The sequence below is a fragment of the Aegilops tauschii genome, chromosome 1 (assembly GCF_002575655.3).
Source record: "Aegilops tauschii subsp. strangulata cultivar AL8/78 chromosome 1, Aet v6.0, whole genome shotgun sequence".
In the NCBI taxonomy this organism is placed as follows: domain Eukaryota; kingdom Viridiplantae; phylum Streptophyta; class Magnoliopsida; order Poales; family Poaceae; genus Aegilops; species Aegilops tauschii.
Window position 1 is genome coordinate 486391874 of NC_053035.3, and position 25883 is coordinate 486417756.

The 25883-nt window shown below is 45.6% G+C and overlaps 2 protein-coding genes across 2 annotated transcripts; both read left to right on the forward strand.

Annotated features, from left to right (window-relative positions):
• The first annotated feature begins 4021 nt into the window (after window positions 1-4021).
• Window positions 4022-5170, forward strand: LOC109761962 (protein RADIALIS-like 3). Its single transcript, XM_020320770.4, has 2 exons — window positions 4022-4394; window positions 4826-5170. The coding sequence occupies exon 1, from the start codon at window positions 4125-4127 to the stop codon at window positions 4389-4391; it is 267 nt and encodes an 88-aa protein (XP_020176359.1). The 5' UTR covers window positions 4022-4124; the 3' UTR covers window positions 4392-4394; window positions 4826-5170.
• A 6262-nt stretch (window positions 5171-11432) lies between these two features.
• On the forward strand, window positions 11433-13181 carry LOC141026150 (protein RADIALIS-like 3). The gene is made up of 2 exons (XM_073502128.1): window positions 11433-11985; window positions 12867-13181. The coding sequence occupies exon 1, from the start codon at window positions 11716-11718 to the stop codon at window positions 11977-11979; it is 264 nt and encodes an 87-aa protein (XP_073358229.1). The 5' UTR covers window positions 11433-11715; the 3' UTR covers window positions 11980-11985; window positions 12867-13181.
• The last annotated feature ends 12702 nt before the right edge of the window (window positions 13182-25883 follow it).

The window sequence follows — 25883 nt, forward strand, 5'->3', positions numbered from 1 at the left end:
CATCAGATGAAGGGATTGATTTTTTCGCCAAAGAATCAGAAGCATACGTGCAGATAGAAAGCAAAGCTTTTCCTGTGCAAGATAACTTATTCTGCACAACATGAGATGCCCCCTCTCTTATCTATCTCCCTTTTCACTTGAAGGAGACACCACTCTGTGGTCAAACTAAGAGCATCTCGAGCCGTTCGGCCTCCCAGGGCGTCGAAAAAGAGCCGCCTGGGGGCAAGCCGTCGCTAGATTGGCCCCTAAGGGCGACCTAGCTCCCAGTCGTCGGCCCACAGGTCGCCCCGGGTTCGGCGACGTCCGTACAAAATATATGAAAACTCGACGATTTTTGCACAAACTCGGCGAAACTTCATTGAAATTTGTAAAAAAAAACACAGAACGCATGCAAACTACGCCTTAACAACGCCTAAACTACGCCTAGCCGCCACCGCCGCCGCCGTCGCCGTCGTCTAAATGCCGAGGAGCCTATAGAAGCGGGTGTAGTCACCGCCGCCGCCGCCGCCGCCGTCGTCGTCGCGCGGCTGGCTTGGGCCGACGCCGTCCCTGCTGCAGCCCTGGCCCGGGTCGCCGAGGCGCGGTGGTGCGCTGGACGGCCAGGCCTCGCCCTCCTCGTCGCTGTCCAGGACGATGACGTCGCCTTCCTCGCGACGCGGCGACGGGCCTGGAGATCCGCGTACGCCCGGCGCTGGCGGCGTACCTACTCCCGGACGTAGTCCTCCTTCGCCCACTTGAGGGCGGACCCGTCGTCGGGGGCCGCCATCTCAACGTGCTCCGGCTTCACCCCAACGACGAGGACGACCCCGGCTCCATCCGCCGCGGCGTCCACAAGCTACCACGGCGGTGAGAGAAGGACGACCGTTGCGGGTACTTGAGGCGCGGCACGTTGCCGTTCTCGATGTGGTCGAGGACGGCCTCGAGGGTGCGGCCGAAAACGCACCACCACTCGCGCCGCCCGTCGGCGTTGTGGCTGCCCCGCAGGATGACGCCGTTGGTGGAGGCGATACGCTCCTCGCGGCGGCGCTCGAAGTTTATCGTCCAGAGGGCGTGGCTGTCGGCGGCGTAGCGCGGCTCGTTCCGCTTTTCCTCCGCCAGGGAGGAGCGAATGCGAGCGATCTCGGCCCGCCGCGCCGCCCCTTCGGGCACCGGTGGCACCGGGACGCCGCCGGCGCTCAGCCTCCACGTCCTCGGCACCCGCATGTCCGGGGGCGCCAGGTACTCCGCCTCGTACAGTAGCCGCGCCTCCGCCTCTTGGAGGTGGCGGCGGCCGAAGCCGTTCACCGTCGCGCCGTTGCTTGGGTACCTCTCGGCCATCTTTCTTGTCAGCAGGAAGAGGGGAGAGTGCTGCTTTCTGCGCCGGAGAGGGGGAGAAATGAGAGCTGTGGCGTCCACCGGCGGGCGGGGAGGTCGCCTTTTATAGCCGTAGTTGGGCGGCGTCGGGCTGCATGCCGGGCGACGCGTTCACTGCGCCATCCGTGAGGCATCAATGGAGGCTAACCAGCGCGGCAGCCTTCGCATTGATTCCCGCGGGAACCGAGGCGATGAGGGCGACGAAGCGGCGTGTCGCTGACTCGGCGGGCCCATCCGCTTTCGCGCCAAAACGTCTCGCCCCGGCGCCCCCGAGCGCCCCCAGCGCGCGGGGTTTGGCCTGGGTCCGCCGGCGCCAATTTCGGCCCAAGCCGACGAAAAAGGGCTCCTGGGGGCGCGACTGGACCAATTTTTGGGCGCCGGCGCGGGAAAAACACCTGGGGAGGGCCTGTTGGGGGCGCGGCTGGAGATGCTCTAAGGATCTGGCAGTATGATTTTGGGAAGCCCGGTACTAACTTATGATATGTCAACAAGTTTATGACAATCTTAGCGATCTGTGTAACTAGAGGAGTCCAAGATCAAACTGCAGGCAAAGGGGGGAAAGATCCATGCCGCCTATTTCTCCTAAAATGCATCATTTCCGTATAGAAGAAAGCGGTAAGATAGCACGAGCGACCATTTCAAGATTGCAACGATTATATGTCGGGTAAAGTTATGTTTTAGTAACTGTATTGCGATGACCCCTCTTAGAGAATACCTAAGTTAACTCATTACTGAACCCATTCCTGCAGGAGGCAGAACAAACCTACAGAAAAATGGCTGCGAAATACATGAAACAAGTATGCACTTAGCTAGCATCTTCCTGAACGGCTTTTTTCTCCGATTGTTCGAAATATGACGGGGAATCCTGCATCTTTCTAATGGCTTTTACGCAGATATGATTCCGAGCAAGAGATCTCCGGTGGACGATGGTGGACTAGTCCACACACCAGAAAGAATCAAACTCGACGCAAGTTGCTCCCGCCGCCCCCTCGCAAGCAAGGAGCCAGGAGCAGGACGGCATTCTGTCAATTCCTTTTCCAAAACCATTGGAGATGGAAAGATAGATACATTCCTTCGGTCCCCGGCCACGTTCGGAGGGTGTTCCTCTCCCTCTTTGGAATCTGTTTGTGGACCGGGTGGTGGTGATCATTCACATGACATGTAAAGAATGGAGGCTTTTTTTTTTTCGATAAAGGGTGCTTTATTACTTAAAAGGTTTAAGCATTACACCCGGCCTCTGCATACCAAGATGCACACAGCCAAAGAATGGAGGCTCTTAGCCCACATCCCTGCCGTCTTTTATCTCTCACTCAAATGGATGAATCAATCATGGTGCTACCTAAACCAATGCATGGCCAAGCAAAACACTATCTCGGGATTCCAAGACGCCTTTCTGAACAATGCAAAATATGCTTTTGCAGTACAAGATTTTCTGATGACATGCTTGGCAGCATCGGATCAGATGGGGTTCAGAAAACTTATGGAGATGACCATCGAGACCAGAGATTTTGGGTGTATATGCGCACCTGTGTGCAGCTCCGTTCTCCTGTGGGCGGCTTGCAGCCCATTGCCCGACGCGCACGCCTTACGAGGAGCTCTCTGCCGATCCAGCCATGTCATGCACGGCTGACACATCGCCATGCATCCAGAGATGGGGTCTTCCGTTGATGATGTGAGCAGAGCAGAGCAGAGCACGCACCATCGATTCATCGATCCATATTACTCTTGGTACCGTAGCTAATTAAAGTTGCTATCATTAATTCCCCATGTCATGGTGCACTTCCAAGTTGAACGTTTAGCACTGCAACCTTGGTGAGAGCTAGGCATGTGATCAATGTGACCTGCCGCTCATATTTGAGCTGTGAGGAGAGGCAGGCAGGATGTGTAAAGCTCTAAATGCTTCACAGGTTTCGTACTTGGAGCAAGGCCAGCTACAGCTAGCTAGCTGGTGTAGTAACTGAGCTAAGTAGTGATGAACAGTTGTCAAATGCATGCAAGCTACTCCCTCCGTGCTTCAAAGTCAAACTTTTTTATGTTTGACTGTATTTATACAATAGTACACCAACATTTATGCCACCAAATTAGTAGCATTAGATTCACGATAAAATATATTTTTATCATACTCCTATTTGGTTTCACAAACATCAATATACTTTTGCACAAACTCGGTCAAACTTTGGGATAATTTGACCCTCCAACAAAGTTGGAAGTACACTCTTTGAAAAGCGGATGGAGTAGCTACAGTAGTATAATATGCACCTACACACACACACAAAAAGTTTGTTTCACATCCGAGCAACGAACTACATAGCAAAAAATATAGTAATCAATGTGTTTTTCATGAACACTTTGCATCATCAGGTTGCATCAGACCGAACAACATACATATTCGGATTCAGACACGACGAATGCGAGAGTTGATTTCTACGTACATATATAAAATATCTAGGCTAGATGATGTGTATAATAATGTTGGATATATACAAGTACAACTCCAGACGTTGTTTTCTACAGCAGCTATAATATCTAGACTAGATGATGTGTATAATGCTGGATACAACTCCAGACAACGTTGGGAATGCCTGCCCTCATCCCACAATATATATGCTGTCCTCTCCTCAGCCACCTTTTAAACCAAAGGGCCTATAAATAGCAGCCCCGCAGCAAGAGACACCAAACAAAACCACCAGAGCTCTCTCAAGGCATCAGATACAAGAAGCTAGCACTAGCTCAGTAGAATCTCACCAGGGAAGCTTCACCTCCTCCAAAGGATGTCTTCCGGGTCGTCGTCTCGGAGCACCTCGCCGAGCTCCGGCTCGGAGTGGAGCAAGAAGGAGAACAAGATGTTCGAGGAGGCGCTGGCCTACTACGGTGAGGGCGCCCCCAACCTCTGGGAGAAGGTGGCCAGCGCCATGGGGGGCACCAAGTCCGCCGAGGAGGTGCGCCGCCACTTCCAGATCCTCATCGACGACGTCAACAACATCGAGTATGGCCGCATCCCCTTCCCCAAGTACAAGACCCAGGGCTTCTGGACCTGAAAGGTATAATCCTCAACCAAATTGCCACACACATGGGATGCTCTGCTAGTCTGCTTCTAACATGTTTTCAGTCAGTTAGAGGCCACGCATGACGACTGGCACCAATAACTATGATTCAAACTGCTTAATTGTAGACACCCTGGCCCAATTTATCGGTGTTCAATTAATCTTAGCACAATCAGACAATTTCCCTACTTCCAAAACAAAAGCTTGGATGGATCTTGCAGTCTTTCTCCAGCTTACAAGGCTTTTTCATAGACTTTGTGCAGCTCCACACTATTAATTTGCACAAACATTCACCCAACTTCATGCCTACATAGAACAAAGCAAAAGAAAGAAAGAACTATCATCCACACTATTTGAGTACATGTATTTCTGTACAAACTTCAGAGTTCAGATAATCTTACAGTGCAAGTGCTTTCTCATGTTTTCAGGATAAAGCAGTGTAAACTGCAGTGGACAGTGGACAAAGTTGTACAAACTAGATCTCTTAGGAAGCAAGCAATCCAGCATTGGTTAGAATAACGAGAGGAAAAGGAGTATTGTCTATTGTGTGTACAAAGTATTGTTAGGTTATGTACAAGGTTAAGTTTGTCTCTATGTTGTTGTAGATTCTCGTCTACATTCATGAACTGCGAGTTGTCTGTTAGAGTATATTGACATATCTCTATATTTGCTAGAATAGGATTTGCAATCCATCTCCTAACTTACCACTGGGAGGCTTCTTGCCCTCAAAGTCTTGTACATGTATATATACTGATCCAGGAGAGGCTCAATACTGTTGGGGATGAACAACAAAGATGTGGTGCACAAATTCACCGACACGGCAAATATGCACACTACACAACCCCCTTCTCTTGTAGTGAACTTTGAGGACAGTTTCAATCAACAAGTACGCGCGCAGTGGAATAACACAAGCAACATACACATGTGAAAAGGATTTAATGTGGAAAAACCTCTTCAACTAAGGGAGTAAAAAACCACGGCCGACCAGTCCACACAACTTCACTATGAGAATAATGAGTACAAGTATTCTCTAGAACCTTTAGAGAGATTTACGACACATTCTCCATGTTGCCAACCGGCAACAACAACAACAACCACAAGACTTGAGATTTTAGCAAAACAGAGTTTACACAACTTCTGCTCCCTTCAGTATTTTGCAAACTACTCTCAAATTGCTGAACCAAATACTACCAAATTTGGAATACAAGAAGACACATGATTTACTGATATCCCCTCAAAATTTCAGCTCAATCAGACACCGTTTGCCTACCCAATCTGTTCATCTCCCAAAACTACTCTGTTCCGAAACTGCAGCGGTCTGAACTAACAAAACCACTCTCAAATCTGATGCTCCACTGACCCAGTCCTCAAACCAGCTAACCATATAGAAGTACTCAAAATAAGGAACAAACTCACTAAGTTTGGTGCCAATCCAATCACATTTGAGCCTCCAATCACCAGCTTGAACACTGTCCAGTCAGGTGCAAACGATCTAGAAAAAATCTCCGCTTGTTTTTCTTCTTCACTTCTCACAGGTTAAGTTTCTCTTGTTGTGTGTTCTCTCACTCTCACAATGACAGCCACCACCAGCAAGGGTGCTCACTTCACTAGGAAGCACTCACAGCCGTTGGATGAAAATCAGATCAATGGTTCACATGTGTTGGACTTATGTGGGTTGATGTTTGGCTGCCAAGACACCTCTTAGCCCAACAAATACTATACTCACCCAGGAGACTCAGTACAACACCTCGTCGAGTAGTTTAATGAGTGGAGCAGCTGGGCATGTCGCCTGCTAAATTTTTTTGCTCGTTGGATGTCTTTGCTGCTGAAATTTTTGGCTGTCCACCTTAGCCGACAAGTCAGATAGCTAGTTGTTGCAATGTGAGGGACCTCAGCATGCAAAATGACTGCCTCCTACTCAAGATGCCCCACCGACTGCATTCTGCTGTGCCATCGCGTTGGGCAGCTTGGCTGTGGGTTGAGCTCAACGACCACTCCCCTCTTACCGCCGGCATCTCTGCTCTTGACGGCGGGAACTGGCACGCTCTGCAAATACTCCTGCCATCCTACCGCTCTCTCTCAAAATTCACTGTGGGGGGTGGAAAAAGACGTCGTTCTAGCATGATTGGTGGCTCCCCTGTGGGCCACTAGGGGCTGTCTTCCTTGCGTTATTGTCTCACTCCACCTGTCCCGAGGCGACGGTTTGGCAGGTTCGGCATCGTGGCATGGGGGAGGTCCTCGTCCCGCGCCTCTCTCGGGTCGCTCTCTCCAAGAGAAGGAGGTGCTCATCGGCCTTATGCATGGCTGTCCGGCTACTTCGCATGAGGATCAGCGATGTGTCACCCTCTGCTCCACTCCCATTGCACGTTCTCCTCTCTCTCGGCGTACGCCCCCTATCGCCTGGGTGGGGAGACAACGGCCAACGCCAGGTTTCTCTAGAGTTCCACGGCTCCCTCTCACGTGAAGTTCTTTGTCTATGGCTAGGACCCACACTCGCGACATGCTCCTAAAGAAGACAATCATCACTGCTCTGGAAGCTGGTTGTCCATGCTGCTCGGCGACGCTTGAGACGGCCGACCACCTCATCTTCGGGTGTGAGTTTGCTGTTAGGTTTTGGCGGTGCCTTGGGCTTGCTACGAGCGGCGTCGCAGTCACCACTCTCCACCTCTTCGACTTGTCGTCGGCGGTCGGCAGCACCTTGCCCGGCGCCTTCCTTCTTCTTTGTTGTTGGCACCTCTGGAAACGACGAAATGCCATCATTTTCCGAAATGCTACAATCTCCCTCGCCTCTACCATGAAGTGTTGCTGCGACCATGCGGTGCTCTAAGATGTCTAGGTTCAAGGACGGCTGCCAAAGTCATGTTAACTTGTGGCTTCGTATTCGCAAAAAAAAAAAAAAAAAAAAAAACCTTGTGGCTTCGTGCTTTGGTGGTGTCGTTGTAGTTTCTGCAAGTTTGGTGAGGCGCCCCCGCGTCCTCTTTCTCTCTGTAACAAGCGACACTTGGGCGTTTTGGCCCCTTTAAATGAAAGATTCAGGCCCCCCTTGAAAATTCAAAAAAAAAAGATGGCTAGTTGTTTTCGTGATACTACGTGTACATTGTTACTATGTGAGAGCTGTTTCACTCTGTCAGAAAAGTTTTGCAAGTTATCTTGTATAGGACGATCTGCGGACAATAACTTATGATTGTGGTGAAGGCCTGACAATATCATAATCATGGTAAACATAACTTTTGACTTGCTGCCTCAAAAACACAGACCCAAAAGCGAGGTCACATACATAGAGCTATGGCCATATTTGTAGTAGCAATATGTATGCAGCAAATAGTATCATTTTAGAATGAACCAAGCGGGGTGTGGAATTCAGGGGTGGTGTGTGCCGTGCACGTACCCTGTGAAGAGGAGGAAGCCTTTGGGGGTCGACGTTTCCTTTTCAGGTGAAAAGAAAGAAAGGAGGGAAGCTTTGAATCCCCGGCATAGCGACCCTGGCCTGGATTCCGATTCCCGTCGCCTACCACTTGACCGGGGTAGCGAATCCGGATCCCAGAGCTTTTGGGCTCCAAGATTTTAGAATCTAGCCAGCCAGCCGATGATGATGCAGTGACGGAATCCAGTCCGATCCAAGGCTACTTGTAAGGCATCCATAGACAGGGATCAGTCATTCAAGCAGCTGGCAGACAAGATACCATGTACCGACTAATGATGGCCCCAAAAGCGTTCCTACTTTGCTTAATATATACTTTGCGATAGATAGATGATGTTTGTACTGGCCTCAACATCAGATGCATGGGTGAATTTCTTCCAAGAATCAAAAACCATACGTGCAGATAGAAAGCTAATCCTATACAAGATAGTGTGGTTCTGCACAATATGAGATGCCTCCCTCGTTTTATCTTCCTTTTCACAACAAGGAGACAACACACTGTGGTGAAACCAAGGATCTCCGAATTCACGGACCCCGACCCTAAACTATATACTAATAACGAAATATCAAACTGCTGACAGAAGGAGAAAGATCTGTGCCACGTGGGCACGTGTCTGTCTGATTTTGTTTTCCTCAAACACGCCCTGTGGCTCGTCGTCATTTTCATTCAAAAGAACGGGCTAAGATAGTGCAGATTGTAACGACTGTATATAGGCTAAAATTATGTTTTTACTAATGTAGACGAACTGTATTGCGACGGCCTGCCTTAGAGCATACTCGCAAAATCTGCAAGAGAAAATGCCTCCTGTAGGAAGCAGAAAAAACCTACAGAAAGTTTTTTATTTTTCGGATGATTGTTTTTGACAAAAATAAATAAATAAACATGTAGGAAGCAGAAAAAACCTACAGAAAGTTAGTTCTTGTGTACAAGATAAGATCAAGGAAAAAAATAGCGCACTATACAAAGTAGCGCCGCCCCTTAAATTACGCTGTTAGTGTGCCATATAGCGCTATAGCATTGCTATTAGCGAAATATTGTACACTGATTTATTTAGCGAAACAATTCTTACACGCTATAGCGTGCTATTAGGGGCGCTATAGTCCGCTATTCTTTTAGTGGATAAGATACAAATTCTGCGCAATATGTGACGCCCCTCTCCTTTTATGTGCATGAGACATCACTGTGGTCAGTCAAACTTTCCCGGAAGAAGCAACACGTTCGAAACAAACTAATCTTCGATTTTCGATCTGCATGATTAATTATAAATCCAAATTAAATAGGTAGTATTACTATAGCATATCCAATTTGTAACAATCGTATATCAGATATGCTTGTGATAGCATGCTTTTTGGAAGTTAACCCATGGATGACCGTGGAACAGTAAAAACTGATTGCAGAAATATATGAAATAAGTATGCAGCTTATAGGTAGCATCTTCCCGAAAAGCTTGTTGCTCCGATTGTCTGAAATATGACGGGGAATCCTGCATTTTTCCCATTGCTTTTATGCATATATGATTCTGATGAAGAGATGTCCGGTGTGAACAGATGGTGAATCAGTCCACACGCTGCAAGAATTAAACGCAAGTTGCGCCCGCCGCCCCGGTACAGTCCAGTGCATTAACCAAGGAGCCAGGAGCAAGATTGCATTCTGTCAATTACCTTTCCAAGACTATTGTAGATGGAAAGATAACACACATAGAGATAGATATATTCCTTTGGCCCACGGAGCTACGAGGGTGTTCATCGCCTCTTTGGAATCTGTTGGTCGACCGGGTGGCGGAGAACGCGTGACATGTAGAAATAGAGGCTCTTAGCCCACATCGCTGCCACCTTTTCCAAATGGATGAATGATGCTCCCTAAATTGCATGGTCAAGCAAAACACTCGGTGTGACTTCCGAGACCACTTCTCAAACAACGGCGCAAATTAACCCTTCATTTTAAGAGATTTAATTATCCGTCACTCGTAATATGGAATAAAAGATTCAGAGGCATTTACACTATAAGCTTTGTGCTTTCACAATCTTCTGTTACGTAGTACTCCCTTTGAACTTATACCACAACACTTATTTTAGATCGAAGGGAGTAGTAGGCTGGTTGTAATGGGAGTATCATAATTAGTATCATGCATGTCAACTAGGCAATTTTGATAAGGCGTCATAGAATAAAATGAAGAAATAGAGGGTTAAGTAGTAGCATATCATGATACAGTATCATAATAAATGCTATGCTACTACTCCCTCTTTTCTGGTTTATAAGGCTCAAATCTGAAATCTCATCAATCAAGGCATTTTATGAGTGGAGGAATGTATCTCGTACTTTACAAAACTACCCCAATTAAACTCATGCATTAAATTGGATTAATTGCAGTGCATGCATGCTTGGCCACTAGATAAGTAGAAACATTACATGCATTGGTGTGTTCCTTTTTAATTCTTACAAGCAAAGATTTAATGCGTCTCGAAAACTAAAAATGAGATGGAGATGAGACCTATAAATTGGAAAAACAAAAAAGTTGAGATAAGCCCTATAAACAGGAAAGGAGGGAGTATGTGTTATGCATGGCAATAAATAAAGTACTACATGGTACTAATATATGATACTATGCATTAGGCAGGTAGTATCACACACTACTATCATATGCATGATACTAGTATATGATACTACCCATTACAACCAGCCGTATATTTATTAATTTATTATATGAATTGGTGATCAGCTTAGATAGGCTATGAGGGTGCATCAGTGCATGCATGCATGACAAGCTTGGCAGCATTTGACCAGAGGGGTTTCAGAAAACTAATGGAAATGAGCATCGAGATCCGAGGTTTTTGGGTATGCGCACCTGCGCAGCTCTGTTGATCAAGCACCCAGGTACGTCCTCCTCCTGTGGGCATCTTGCAGCAGGCTGATGCGCACGCCATACGATGAGCTCTCTGCCAATCCATGTCAGGATCACACGGGCCTCAGACATCACCATGCATGCAGAGATGGATGCTTCCGTTGGTGATGTGATCAACAGAGCACCCAGCATCGGTCCATACCTGCTGCGTAATTGCTATGATGACAGATAGCACTGTGTGTCAAAATGTGTTTGGAACCACTGAGCAAGTGAGCATACGTGTGGTTAATTAGGTATTACAAAACTGAATATCGAAAAGGAAATATAGCGATCGACTCGAGGGATTTAGTTACGTGGAAGAAAATCCGACGCGGAAAATTGTTCACAACAAAGCTGCCAGCATGGTGCACAAGTGAAAAGCTGAACACCTGAAATATCCTGGTGAGAGCTAGGCATGTGATCAGTGTGAACTAGATTATTGACTAGAATGTTGATGAGACGGTGGTTTTCTATAGGCATGGAGACTTTCAAGTTCAAACACAGTGCAGATTCATTTGCAAGGTGGCCAGAATATGCATACAGAAAAAAAGATTTCATTTCCCTTTGAGATGCAGCTTAGTCAGGAAACATATCAAACCGAACCACTAATTCAGATTCAGATACGACCAATTCAAGAGTTAATTCAGATTCAGGTACAACTCCAGACGACTGTTGTCATGCGTCGGGATGCGCGCGCATATGGACGGACCCAAAAGCCTTAATTACTCAAACAGGCTGTCATTTGAACGTTTCGTCACACACACCACACGCTTCCCATGTGCAAACCCTAGCTAGCTCAAAAAACCTGCGAGAACATTGTTGCCCTGTCCTCAGCCACCTTTGAGGTTTTAACCCAGAGAGAGAGACAGGACACGGCCCCAGGGCCTATAAATAGCCGCTCTCGCAGCAAGAGAGACACCAAACCAAACACAAAGGACTTCCAGGAGCCCCCAGCACCCCAGGCACAAGAAAGTAGTGTTATTAGTTCGAGTAGAACATCACATCTCACCTGAAGATGTCTTCTGGGTCGTCGTCTCGGAGCAACTCCCCGAGCTCGGACTCGGAGTGGAGCAAGGAGAACAAGATGTTCGAGGAGGCGCTCGCCTACTACGGCGTGAGCTCCCCCAACCTCTGGGAGAAGGTGGCCAGCGCCATGGGGGGTACCAAGTCTGCTGAGGAGGTGCGCCGCCACTTCCAGATCCTTGTCGACGACATCAACAACATCGAGCACGGCCGCATCCCCTTCCCCAAGTACAAGACCCAAGGATTCTGGACCTAGTAAAAGGTATAATTCTCAACGGGCATAGGATACTCTGATGTTAACAAAGTTTTCAGTTGAGCATAACCGTACCAGTTACTGCTGTATTTGTCTGCTTCCTGGGAAAAGTATGCTACGCATGACTGTGTCGTTTGCATAAAGATGTTTTTTTAACTCTAAAGGCATAGCATGCAGGGGTATTTATGTATTTTTCTTTTTATTTAGGCGTTACTTACCACCATGCATACATGATGACTGGCACCATCAACTCTATGAGCCAAACTGCTTAATTGCAGCCACCCTGGCCCAATTTATCGGTGGTTAATCTTAGCACTATCAGACAATTTCCCTACTTTCAGAACAAAAACTTGGATGGGTCTCGAAGTCTTTCTCTAAATAGGCTTTCACGACACTTTATAAATAAAGCAACTAACCAATCCTAGCAAGGTGGCGAAAAATAAAAGTTTGTTGGGGCAACAACACAAGCATGCCCAAAGAAAACACAAAAGAAAAGCGAAAAAAGGTCACCAAGTGGCCACAACATCGTTGGGTCACCGGTGGAGCGATGCGCCAAGCCGTGTCATGTAGTGCGTCCAACATCTGCCCCAGCCAGTCCCAGTCCTGCTGCCTAGCCAACAGGTGCCGGTGCTGCAAGAACACAAGAAATTTGAAGAAGGCATCAGAGGCCTGTCGAATGAGTCTTTCTCCCTCGTGCTTTCAACTCGCAAGACTATTTCTTTTAATAAATTTTCTCTAGATCTTATGCTATCTAGATACACATTTGCCTAACCTCATGCCTACACAGAACAAAACAAAAGAAAGAAAGAACAAGCCCCTTTCATTTGAGTATCTGTATTTTTGTTCAGAGTTTAGATAAGCTTACAGTGCAAGTGTTTTCATGTTTTCAGGATGAAGCTGTATAAACTCCAGTGGTGGACATTGAACAAAGTTGTACAAACTTCATCTCTTAGGAAGCAATCAACCCAACATTGGTTAGAATAACATGAGGAAAAGGAGTATTGTCTATTGTGTGTACAAAGTATTATTAGTTTAAGGTGAAGTCTGTCCCTATGTTGTTGTAGGTTCTCGTTTACATTCATGTACTGTGTGTTGTCTATTAGAGTATATTGGTATATCTCTCTATCTCCTAACTTATCTCTAGGATTTGTAATACATCTCTCTTATGTTAAACAGTGTTCCTAGGAAGTTGTTTAAAGGCAGAAGGGGAGTAAGGCAGGGTGATCCGTTCTCAATTACTATTTGTTTTCGCGGCTGCTTTTTTACAGGCCATATTGAATAATGCCATGGACATGAGCATTTTGCAGCCCCCTATCAGATTCTTTTCATGCACAAAGCTTACTATTCTCCAATATGCAGATGATACATTAATAGTCTTACAAGCTAGTCCAACACAACTCACTAAGTTGAAAGGTCCAATTGATCTTTTTTCTAGAGCATCTGGATTGAAGGTGAACTATCACAAGTCTAATTGATACCCATTAATGTGTCTGAATCTAAAGCCCGTGGTCCCTCGTGAATTTTGAACTGCCATACTGCAACTTTTCCATTAACATATTGAGCACTCCTCTTGGTTTTTGCAAACCAAGAATGGAGCATTTCACGTATATTATTGATATCCAAAAAGGTTGAGTGTTTGTTCTCAACACTTGAGTTATGATGGTAGGCTCTTAATGGTGAATGTTTTCTTGGCAACATAAACCCTCAAAGAGGGTTTTAGTTTTTATTTATATGCAACCCCAATGGTGTACAACAATCAACTTTCCAAACAGAAAGGAGATTGATTCCAGAGCCTCCTTAGACTTAAAATTAGAAGATTTTTTGCATAAGACAGAAAGACTAGAGGAAGATATCTCAATAAAAGCTTTTTTAGCTAGATAGTGAGTAATTGATAGGTGCAAACCCGTTGAACGAGTTCACGCCCGAGGGTGGCCCGATCTTCACATTGTAGGATCGAATCGGGAGGGATAAGTAGCTGCAAGCAATCGGGATAACTAGCTTTATACCTGCCAAGGTTGGATGCAACCCGTACGTGGGATGGCTAGCCGGAGCTACAAAAACTCCAACTCGCTGCCCGAACAATTGCACAACCATAAACCTGGACTAACCCACACAAAATGGCCGGAACCGTAGAGCATGAATTAGGGGAATCCAGAGGCTCCTTCTTGCAAATCCACAAGAGCAATAGTAGCAAGATCTCTCGGATCTTAAAAGTCTACAAGCTTGTAGCTAAGGTGGTATTTTTGGCTAAAAAGTCCCTAGAGGATGGGGAAGATGGAGTTATATAACCAGGGACAACCCCCATGGATATGTGTGATGGAAGCTAGTTTTGGGAACCGGCATAGGTGTGAAAACAAACCAACTTCAAGACTTAATGGGGTAGCTTCTGAAAATCTCCTGTGAAGATGCGAACAGTTGACCCTGACCGAACACTGTTTTTTCAATGTCTGAACATTGTTTCTTCAGCAGCGAGCTTGGGCTTCAGGAAGTCTTTCGCAAAATGCGGTTGGCTAAACTCGAGTAGAACAATGTTTTGCTAGAGTTGGAAAATTGTTTTCTCCAACGACAACCTTGTTTCTTCATGAGCTTCTAACTTTGTTTCTTCGTCATTAAAACATTGTTTCTACATGGACTAGATGTCATTGGCCTTCTTCCATGTTGCATCTGGGTTCAATCAATAGCAAGAAAGGTGAAGGCACAACCATGTGTTCAAGATTATAGTAAGAACTTAATTTAGCGTTCACCCGGGCATGTGTTTGCTTGATCCAGCTTAGTACTTCTTTCCAACTAAATTGTGCACTTTTCTAAAATGTCGTGTATGATGTGCCCATGTACTCATCAATAATGACATTCCCAGACCTGGGAATGGACTTGATCTTGCATGATCTTAGATGAGAAGAGTAATTCAGAAATTCAACAAGCACATGTCTGATCTTCCAGTGTCCTAGATTCTTCAATAAATTCTTTGCTCTTGCAGCTTTGATAACCCACAAGTGTAGGGGATCAGTTGTAGCCTTCCCAATAAGTAAGAGTGTCGAACCCAACGAGGAGCTAAAGGTAGAATTAATATTCTCTCAAGTTCTATCAACCACCGATACAACTCTACACACACTTAACATTTGCTTTACCTAGAACAAGAAATAAAACTACTTTACGAGAATAAAAAGATAGCTTTGCAAGAATATAAAAGATTTAGGTGTTGTTTTAATAAGAGAATAATAAAGAAAAGGGTTTTGGAAAAATAATAAGTGAAAGGATTGTCCCTTGGCAATTGGATATGAAATGATAGTGATAATCCTCTATTGCAGTTTTTTTATGTGGGACAGGCCTAAGCTAACATACTATCCGTACTTGGATCATACGTTCTTATGAATGGAACTCTAGAAAGCATCCGCAAATACCAAAGATTCATTAAGGTAAAACCCAACCGTAGCATTAAGTTCTAATGTCCCCTTTAATCCCACATGCAACAACTAACAAGTGGAGTTTAGCTTTCTGTCATTCCCACAACACACTATAAGCAAATCAATCACATATTGCAACACTCTACAACGTGAATCCCACTCATGTGCGTGAAACGACGGGCACCATAGGACAACACCATAATAGCATACAACTCATATCAACCATAGCATATCACAATTAACCCATAGGATAAAAAGAAACTACTCAGACACAATAGAGATGCAACACATCATTGGATAATAATATATAGCATTAAACACCATGTTCAGGTATAGACTATAGCGGGGTGAGAGAGGGTACATCATTGCAGGGAGAGGGTGAAAGATGTTGGTAACGGCGGTGAGTTGATGGAGATGATCGTCCTCGAGATGATTCCCCTTGCAGTGCTCCGACACCACCAGGAGACAGGGGGAGAGTGTCCCCCTCCTTATTCTTACTAGGCCTTACCCCTAGATGAGAGAAGTTTCCCCCTCTGGTCCTTGGCCTCCATGGCTCCCGGAGGGAGGGAGCCCCTCCGAGATTGGATCTCTCCTCCTCTGTTTCTCTCTGTTTTCGGTACTGTTTTCTGGCCGAACAGCATTTCTTTTATAGCCAGAGATCCGTAAATCTAATCGGGCTGAAATTTTGAGAGGATTTTTCTCCGGAAATTAGCTTTCTTGCGGTGAAAGAAGATCTCCAACCAACTTAAGGGCTGCCTAGACATGCCCATGGCGCTGCAAGGGGGTGGTCGTGCCCCCTGCCTGTGTGGGGTCCTCGGGCATCGTTTTGTGTTGATTCCTTCACCTAAAAATCACATATATTCCTGAAAAATCATATTAAATCGCCAGAATATTTTGACCTTCCTAGATATTGATTTTTTGTTAAACCAAAACCAAGCAAAAAATATGAATTGGCACTGCCAGTAGATTAATAAGTTCATCTAGAAAAATTATCTAAAAGTGCACGAAAACCATATATATTTGATGTTAACATACCATGAATACTTCATAAATTATAGATACATTGGAGACATATCAAGCTTCGACTAGATTCCTGCAACCAAAGAAGAAAGCAACAAAATTCCATCCAAGAGCTTTAACCGTCGCTGCTGCTAGTGTTAATCCTAGTGCTTCAGCCTACAAGATAGAAGGCATTTTTTTGCAGAAGCTTGAACAAATATAGTATGATTGTTAGAATCATTTTTGAGAAAAATTCCAAGTCCAGCTTCATCTTTCGTTGTCTCCAGATTGTAAGTTGCATCACTTAAGCCGAGAGAACTACATATTGAGACTGTGTGTTTGGATCTTGGTAAGGTGGATCATTGTTGATGATGCAGCCTATTTTGATCTCCTATTCTCCTCTATTAACCCTGCATTAAGCATTGCATTTTGTAGCATAGATGACATGCATATGACTCCAGTTTTTCTTATTAAAAAGAAGATCATTCCTAGCTTTCCAAATATCCCATAGAAGTGTAAAAGTAGTATCGAGATTTAATTCAACATGATGAGAACACTTAGCCATTTGAATCGCATGAGTGCATATAAATTAGGACTAAATTCATGAGACTTGAGACCTAATATGAACCATATGAGATATTACATTTAAAGAAGAGATGAAGATCTGTTTCAGTATCACCACATCCGTAACATTCTTTTTTAATATGAGTAGAATATTTGGATCCTCTTACTCCTGTAGCTAGTACCCATCTTAAAATTCTTCAAGCAAAATTTTTGACCCTAGGAGCCAATTTTTTTTCTTTTGCAAACCTAATTAAACGAAGAAATCTTAGTCGCTGAACTAGCATTGTCTTGGGCTTGGGACCAGAATTGGGTTTCCTGCCTCAAAGCTTTGTAAGCACTTTCTGTGGTGCATTCTGCATTAGAAGTGTGAGTCCAACATAAAGTATCATCCATGTTAACATTAATGATAGGAGTATCTAAAATTTTGTTTTTAAATACTCATCAAAGAATATGCTAATTTTATCATCATCTCAACTTTTACAATTGGGTTTTCAAAGATCACCCACAACTTTGGGACCAGGCCTATCTAAACTTGGGTAAAGATGATCATAAAATTTATCCCAATGTTTGCACCAAAGACCATTCCAAATGAAAGTAGTTACATTAGCAATTTGAGTTTGAATAGCCCTGCAAATGAAAGGAAGAATTTTGAGGATAGATAACCAGAAAGCAGATTTAGGAACATGAACATTGGCTTTCCAAATAGAAGAGTCATGAAAATATTTGGCTTTGAGAATTTTAGTAAAAAGGGAAGTGGGATTCTTAATAATTCTCCAAGCCGTTGCAGCAACAATGGACTTGTTCATCGTATATAAATATCTTATGCCTAGGCCACCCTTATGCATAGGTTTTCAATTATCATCCCAAGCTCTAAAGCAAATAGGTTTAGAATCATTGTCCTTGTCGATATGATTCCACCAGAATTTTCTAATAATGGAAGTGAGTTTATTGATTGTGGATTTATTTAATGATATTAGACATGGAATAGATAGGGAGAGGAGCAAAAGCCGATTTAATAAGAGTGAGCCTCCCTGCCTGAGACAACTTGTTTGCCTTGTAACAATTAAGTTCGTACCTAAATTTATCAACAAATGAAATTATAAGCCGCATGCCTATTTTTACCATGAAGAATAAGAGGATGTCCAAGATGAGTAGTATTACAATCCATATTAGGAAAATGGAATAACGTTTTAATTGGGTTCCTCATATTATCACCAGTATACTTACTATGGCAGATTTATTCTAGTTAGGGGTTTGCCCAGAAACAACACTAAACTGATTGATGATAGAAGCAATAGTTTTTTCATCAGTATTATCTGCCATGCCACACACAATGAGATCATCACCAAACATCAGAGAGTGAATAGGGGGACAACCTAGCCCTAGATGGATACTGCTCAAATGATTGTCATTTAAAACCTTCTGCATGGAAACCGAAAACTCGTTAACTACAAAGATAAAGAGATACGGCGACAAAGGGCAGGCTTGTTGGATGCCTCGGGAACCCCTAAAGCTGCCAAACGGCTGCCCATTAATGTTAACAGTAAAGGTGGCAGAAGAAATGTATTCCATGATTAAATCTATGAAATGACCATGCAATCCTTTACATAGCAAAGCCCTCTGCTACTTCTTTGAGCTTGCGTTGATTTTTTCCTTGAAGAGGAAAGGGTGATGCAGCAAAGTAGAGATAAGTATTTACCTCAGTTAAGAACCAAGATATCAAGCCAGTAGGAGGCACAAGCAAGTCTCCAATCTATGCATCTGCACAAACTAACAAACACTTGCACTCAATGCGAAAAATGTTGTCAATCCCTTCACGGTCTCGAACAAGAGTGAGATCTAATAGAGATATGTATAAAAGATAAACAAAAAAGGCAAACTAAAGTAAATATAAATAAATTGCAGAAATGTATTTTTGGGTTTTTTGGTTTATAGATCTACAAATATATGATGGAAAATAGACCCGGGGGCCATAGGTTTCCTAGAGGCTCCTCTCTTGAAAGAAAACATACGGTGGGTAAACAAATTACCGTCGAGCAATTGATAGAAAAGCACAAATTTATGACGATATCATAGGCAATGATTATGAATATAGGCATCACGTCCGTGTCAAGTAGAACGACTCCTACCTGTATCTACTACTATTACTCCACACATCTAGAGTATTAAGTTCATAAGAACAGAGTAACGCCTTAAGTATGATGACATGACGTAGAGGGATAGACTCAAGCAATATGATGAAAACCCTATATTTTTACCCTTGATGGCAACAATACAATATGTCCTCGCTACCCCTACTTTGTCACTGGGTGAGGACACCACAAGATTGAACCCAAAACTAAGCACCTCTCCCATTGCAAGAAATACCAATTTAGTTGGACAAACCAAACCGATAATTCGAAGAGAAATACAAAGATATTTAATCATGCATAAAAGAGTTCAGAAAAGACTCATATAATATTCATAGATAATGTGATCATAAATCCACAATTCATAGGATCTCGACAAACACACCGCAAAAGAATATTACATCAGATAGAACTCCAAGAACATCGAGGAGAACATTGCATTGAAGATCAAAGAGAGAGAAAAAGCCATCTAGATACTACCTATCACTACTGGAATCAGGACCTTTGCCGTCAGCCAGCTCTTTGCTGTCAGCTGGCTGACGGTAAAGAATGTCTTTGCCATCAGTTTGAAGAAAGCTGACGACAAAGAGAGAGCTGACGGCAAAGGTCATGTTTGCCGTCGGCCAACTCTTTGCCGTCCGCTAGCAGACGACAAAGAGTGTGGGTGGCCCACTAGCGAAGACCACCTAATGGCCACTTTCGTTGCTGTCCGGGAGCGGACGGCAAAGTTTCTTTGCCGTCCGCTAGCAGACGGCAAAGAAAGTAGCCAAACTAACGTCCGTTAGCTAGGCTCTTTGCCGTCTGCTGGCAGACGGCAAAGAACCGTGCCCTAACAAAATGCAAACGACGTCCGACCAATCTCTCTGTCCCTCTCTCTCTCTCTCTCTCTCTCTCTCTCTCTCTCTCTCTCTCTCTCCGTCCCGCCCCCGTGCCGCGCCGCCCCGCGTCATCCCGCCCCCATGCCGCCGCCGCCCCGCGTCACCCCGCCCCCGTGCCGCCGCCGCCCCGCGCCACCCCCGTCGCAGCGTCGCCCCGGCGAGCCCCTCCTCCGCCCCGCGCCACCCCCCTCGCCGCGTCGCCCCACCCCGCCCCCATGCCTGAGCCGCGGCGCCCCCCTCTTCCACCCCGGCACCATCCTTCCCCCTCCGCTGCCGCCGCCGGGTACCGCCCCCTCTTCCAAGATGTCGAAGCGAGGTACGGCGAAAAATTCCCCCTTCCTCCATTTCTTTCCAGCATGATTTGTTCCTGTTCTTGGTGCGAATTTGGTGGTGGTTTAGGTTTGTCGGTGGTTCATATGTGGTGTATAAGATGCTTAGGAATGGAGTTGTACTAGTGTTTTTAGTATCAGTTTGGCAGAAACAACAAAGTTTGAATTCAGATTCTATTAAGTGAATAAGGACAAAGTGACTAGCTGTTAAATTCAGGTTGTATATTGTGTGATCTGGGATTGTTACAGAATATTGAGTGTGAATCACTTGTGTTTTGCGTACTGTGATCATTGTAGCATGGTAATCTTGCTCATATAGTTAGTTTACAACTATGATGATAATTTGAAAGAAAGATCTTGCTTCCTTGTTTAAACTACAGAGACCAGTCCCAGATGATAATTTTACTGGGTTATGGTGATACACTTTTTGTTTTGAAATCCCATGCCTAATGTTAGTGAGAGTCTGAAGAAGCAAGCAACCAGAATAATTTGCCACTTTGTATTGTTGATTTCTGCTCAAGTGTTCAGTTCTGGGCCGTAGTTCAGTTTAGTTTAGTTGATCTGCTTCGCCACCAGCACCTTCTTGCAATGACATGCTCACAAATTGATCTATTTTGCCATCTTCTCTCAAGGCCAGTTCAGTTGTAGGCAACAGTTTCCATTTAGTTGTCTTCATGTTCAGTTCTGGGCAAGATTTTGCAATTCGGTTTAGTTCAGTTAGGGGCAATAGCTGCCATTCAGTACAATTTAGAATTATGCACATGCAAAGGTTGCCATTTTGTGGAACATTCAAGTAAATATGCACAATTTGGAACTTAATAATTCTTGGTTAATATTACTGCATTTATCCTCTAATGATTTATTGGTGATGACCACAATATTGCTGCTAATGTACCTATGATCAATTTGTCTATGATCAATTTGAAACATGAGCATTACTAATTGGTCTGTTCCGCTGCTTATCAGATATGGGGGGAGGCCGCCACCGCAGGCTGCGCTCTGCCGCACTGGAGTACGAGTTGGATGCTTTCGAGTTCTTCACTGTCATACTTGAGAATTCCTCCAGGAGGCAGGTATATAAAAGGAGAGATCTCCCCTTCACCCATCTCTTTATGATAACTCTGTTGTTTGCTACATCACTCCTTGACCCACGCTGCAGAGGCTGCCTGACACTTTTATGAAGATGCTGGACGGCCATCGACCAAAGAATGTGAAGCTACGACAGGCCGGCAGCGGGCTTCGCAGGCATTGGGACGTGGAGTTGGTGATCAGGTACGACCACATGTACCTGTGTCGTGGCTGGGAGTAGTTCTACCGTGCCTACAACCTGCGGCACGGGTACTTCCTTCTCTTCAGGTACGACGGCGACGCCATGCTCACCATGAAGGTGTTCAACACGACTATGTGGATGGGCAAGAGATGGTGGTAGGTGAGGATGACCTAGCGATTGTGCTGCCTGAAGATGGCCTCGCGATGGTGGTGGTGCCTGACAATGACCTCGCGATGGTGGTGGCACCGGCGATCCCACAGCCGGGTGACATGACCATGCCAATTGTGGTAGAAGACTACCACTAGTAGAAAAAGGGGCTTTCGTTTGGGCCTGGCCAGCCCATTAATCCCGGTTCTGCCACGAACCGGGACCAATGGAGGCATTTGTCCCGGTTCGTGAGCCCAGGGGGCCGGCCGGGGCCTCATGGGCATTGGTCCCGGTTCGTCTGGGCCCATTTGTCCCGGCTCTTGGCACGAACCGGGACCAATGAGCCTTGCTCCTGGCCCACAACCATTGGTCCCGGTTCGTGGCAGGAAGCAGAACAGAAGGATGGCCTTTAGTCCTGGTTCCAGCCACGAACCGGGACAAATGAGTTGCCTATATATACCCCATCGCCGGCGAGTAGAGCACTCCACAGTGCTCTGTTTTTTGCTAGCCGGCGAGGAAGGGCATTTGGGTGCTCTAGCTCACCTCTTATGCATGTGAGGTGTTCGATGAATTGCCCGAGCCACACTACTTAAGCTTTCTCCTCTCGAAGCTCGACCTCCAAGCTCCATTTTTTTCCGAGATTTGTCTAGGTTTAGCGGTCCGTCACGCCCCATCCTCGTCTTCACCACCGTCGATGGCCCGCGCCGATCTCGTCGCCGACACCACCGTGGTGAGCCTCTTGTTCTTATCTTCTTTCTGAAAGAAAAAAATCTTACTTTAGATAGATACTTGTCTAATTTTCTTACTTTTGACACACATAATTATATATAATGCACGCAGATGAACCGACAATGGATGTACGGTGACAGACACACCTCTGAGTACATTAAGGGCGTGCATAATTTTCTCAAAGTGGCTAAGGCAAACAAGCAGAATGGTTTTATGTGTTGTCCATGCCCTAATTGTGGGAATACGAGGTCTTACTCTGACAAGAAAATCCTTCACACCCACCTGCTTTATAAGGGTTTCATGCCACACTATAATGTTTGGACGAAGCACGGAGAAATAGGGGTTATGATGGATGACAACGAAGAAGAAGAGGACGATGACAACTATGTGCCCCCTGAATACGGTGATGCTGCAACGGGGGAAGCTAAAGATCAAGAGGAAGCTGAAGATCCAGAGGAACCAGACGATGTGCCCGATGATGATCTCCGCCGGGTCATTGTTGATGCAAGGGAAAAGTGCGAAAGTGAAAAGGAGAAGCTGAAGTTCGATCGCATGTTAGAGGATCACAAAAAAGGGTTGTACCCCAATTGCGAAGATGGCAACACAAAGCTCGGTACCGTACTGGAATTGCTGCAGTGGAAGGCAGAGAATGCTGTGCCTGACAAAGGATTTGAGAAGCTACTGAAAATATTGAAGAAGAAGCTTCCAAAGGATAACGAATTGCCCGACAGTACGTACGCAGCAAAGAAGGTCATATGCCCTCTAGGATTGGAGGTGGAGAAGATACATGCATGCCCTAATGACTGCATCCTCTACCGCGGTGCGTACAAGGATTTGAACGCATGCCCGGTATGCGGTGCATTGCAGTATAAGATCAGACGAGATGACCCTGGTGATGTTGAGGGCGAGCCCCGCAGGAAGAGGGTTCCTGCGAAGGTGATGTGGTATGCTCCTATAATACCACGGTTGAAACGACTGTTCAGAAACAAAGAGCATGCCAAGTTGATGCGATGGCACAGTGAGGACCGTAAGAAAGACGGGAAGTTGAGAGCACCCGCTGACGGGTCGCAGTGGAGAAAAATCGAGAGAAAGTTCTGGGCTGAGTTTGCAAGTGACCCAAGGAACGTATGGTTTGCTTTAAGCGCGGATGGCATTAATCCTTTCGGGGAGCAGAGCAGCAATCACAGCACCTGGCCCGTGACTCTATGTATGTATAACCTTCCTCCTTGGATGTGCATGAAGCGGAAGTTCATTATGATGCCAATGCTCATCCAAGGCCCTAAGCCACCGGGCAACGACATTGATGTGTACCTAAGGCCATTACTTGAAGAACTCTTACAGCTGTGGAATGGAACAGGTGTACGTGCGTGTGATGAGCACATGGGGGAAGAATTTGACCTAAAGGCGTTGCTGTTCGTGACCATCAATGATTGGCCCGCTCTCAGTAACCTTTCAGGACAGACAAACAAGGGATACCACGCATGCACGCACTGTTTAGCTGACATCGAAAGTATATACCTGGACAGATGCAGGAAGAATGTGTACCTGGGCCATCGTCGATTTCTCCCGACCAACCATCAATGTCGAAAGAAAGGCAAGCATTTCAAAGGCGAGGCAGATCACCGGAAGAAGCCCGCCATGCATACCGGTGATCACGTACTTGCTATGGTCTCTAATTTACACGTAATATTTGGAAAGGGTCCCGGCGGACTAGCTGTTCCAAATGACGCTGAGGGACACGCACCCATGTGGATGGGACGTACCCTACTGGAAAGAGCTAGAGGTACGCTCTTCAATCGACGTGATGCACATGACGAAGAACCTTTGCGTGAACCTGTTAGGCTTCTTGGGCGTGTATGGGAAGACAAAAGATACACCTGAGGCAAGGGAGGACCTGCAACGTTTGCACGAAAAAGACGGCATGCCTCCAAAGCAGTACGAAGGTCCTGCCAGCTACGCTCTTACCAAAGAAGAGAAGGAAATCTTTTTTGAATGCCTGCTCAGTATGAAGGTCCCGGCTGGCTTCTCGTCGAATATAAAGGGAATAATAAATATTCCAGAACCTAAAGTCTCATGAGTGCCATGTGATTATGACGCAACTCCTTCCGGTTGCATTGAGGGGGCTTCTACCGGAAAACGTCCGATTAGCCATTGTGAAGCTATGTGCATTCCTCAATGCAATCTCTCAGAAGGTGATCGATCCAGAAATCATACCAAGGCTAAGGAGTGATGTGGCGCAATGTCTTGTCAGTTTCGAGCTGGTGTTCCCACCATCCTTCTTCAATATCATGACGCACGCCCTAGTTCATCTAGTCGACGAGATTGTCATTCTGGGCCCCGTATTTCTACACAATATGTTCCCCTTTGAGAGGTTCATGCGAGTCCTAAAGAAATACGTCCGTAACCGTGCTAGGCCAGAAGGAAGCATCTCCATGGGCCATCAAACAGAGGATGTCATTGGGTTTTGTGTTGACTTCATTCCTGGCCTTAAGAAGATAGGTCTCCCAAAATCGCGGTATGATGGGAGACTGACTGGAAAAGGCACGCTAGGAGTGGACTCAATAATATGCAGGGACGGGCATTCTTGGTCTCAAGCACACTACACAGTTCTACAGAACTCTACCTTGGTGACCCCGTATGTCGATGAACACAAGAACAGTCTGCGCTCCAAACACCCAGAGCAGTGTGACGACTGGATTACATGTGAACACATCAGGACTCTCAGCAGTTGGTTGGAAACACGTCTCAGAGGTGACACCACTATTTGTGATGAGCTGTACTCGTTGTCCAGGGGACCATCTTCGACTGTATTGACTTACAAAGGATATGAGATAAATGGGAATACATTTTACATGATCGCCCAAGATCAAAAGAGCACCAACCAAAACAGCGGTGTCCGCTTTGATGCAGCAACCGAGAGGGGAAAGGACACATATTATGGTTACATAATGGACATATGGGAACTTGACTACGGACATGATTTTGAGGTCCCTTTGTTTAAGTGCAAATGGGTCAATCTGTCAGGAGGCGGGGTACAGGTAGACCCACAGTACGGAATGACAACAGTGGATCTAAACAATCTTGGGTACACTGACGAACCGTTCGTCCTAGCCAATGATGTGGCACAGGTTATCTATGTGAAGGACATGTCTACCAAACCGAGAAAAAGAAAAGATAAGGAAGCAAATACATCATATGATGAGCCAAAGCGCCACATAGTTCTTTCAGGAAAAAGGGACATAGTGGGAGTGGAGGGCAAGACAGACATGTCTGAAGATTATGAAAAGTTTCATGAAATTCCTCCCTTCAAAGTCAAGGCTGACCCAAGCATCCTGATAAACGATGAAGATTATCCATGGTTACGGCGCAATAAGCAAAGCACACAAGCGAAAAAAAGTGAAGACTTTCTCTCCACAACTATTATGATGATACCATGCCAACTTTCAACCTTTTCGTAG

Excerpts from the sequence above, each read along its gene's own strand:
- LOC109761962 (XM_020320770.4), top strand. The coding sequence starts at position 4,125 with ATGTCTTCCGGGTCGTCGTCTCGGAGCACCTCGCCGAGCTCCGGCTCG.
- LOC141026150 (XM_073502128.1), top strand. The coding sequence starts at position 11,716 with ATGTCTTCTGGGTCGTCGTCTCGGAGCAACTCCCCGAGCTCGGACTCG.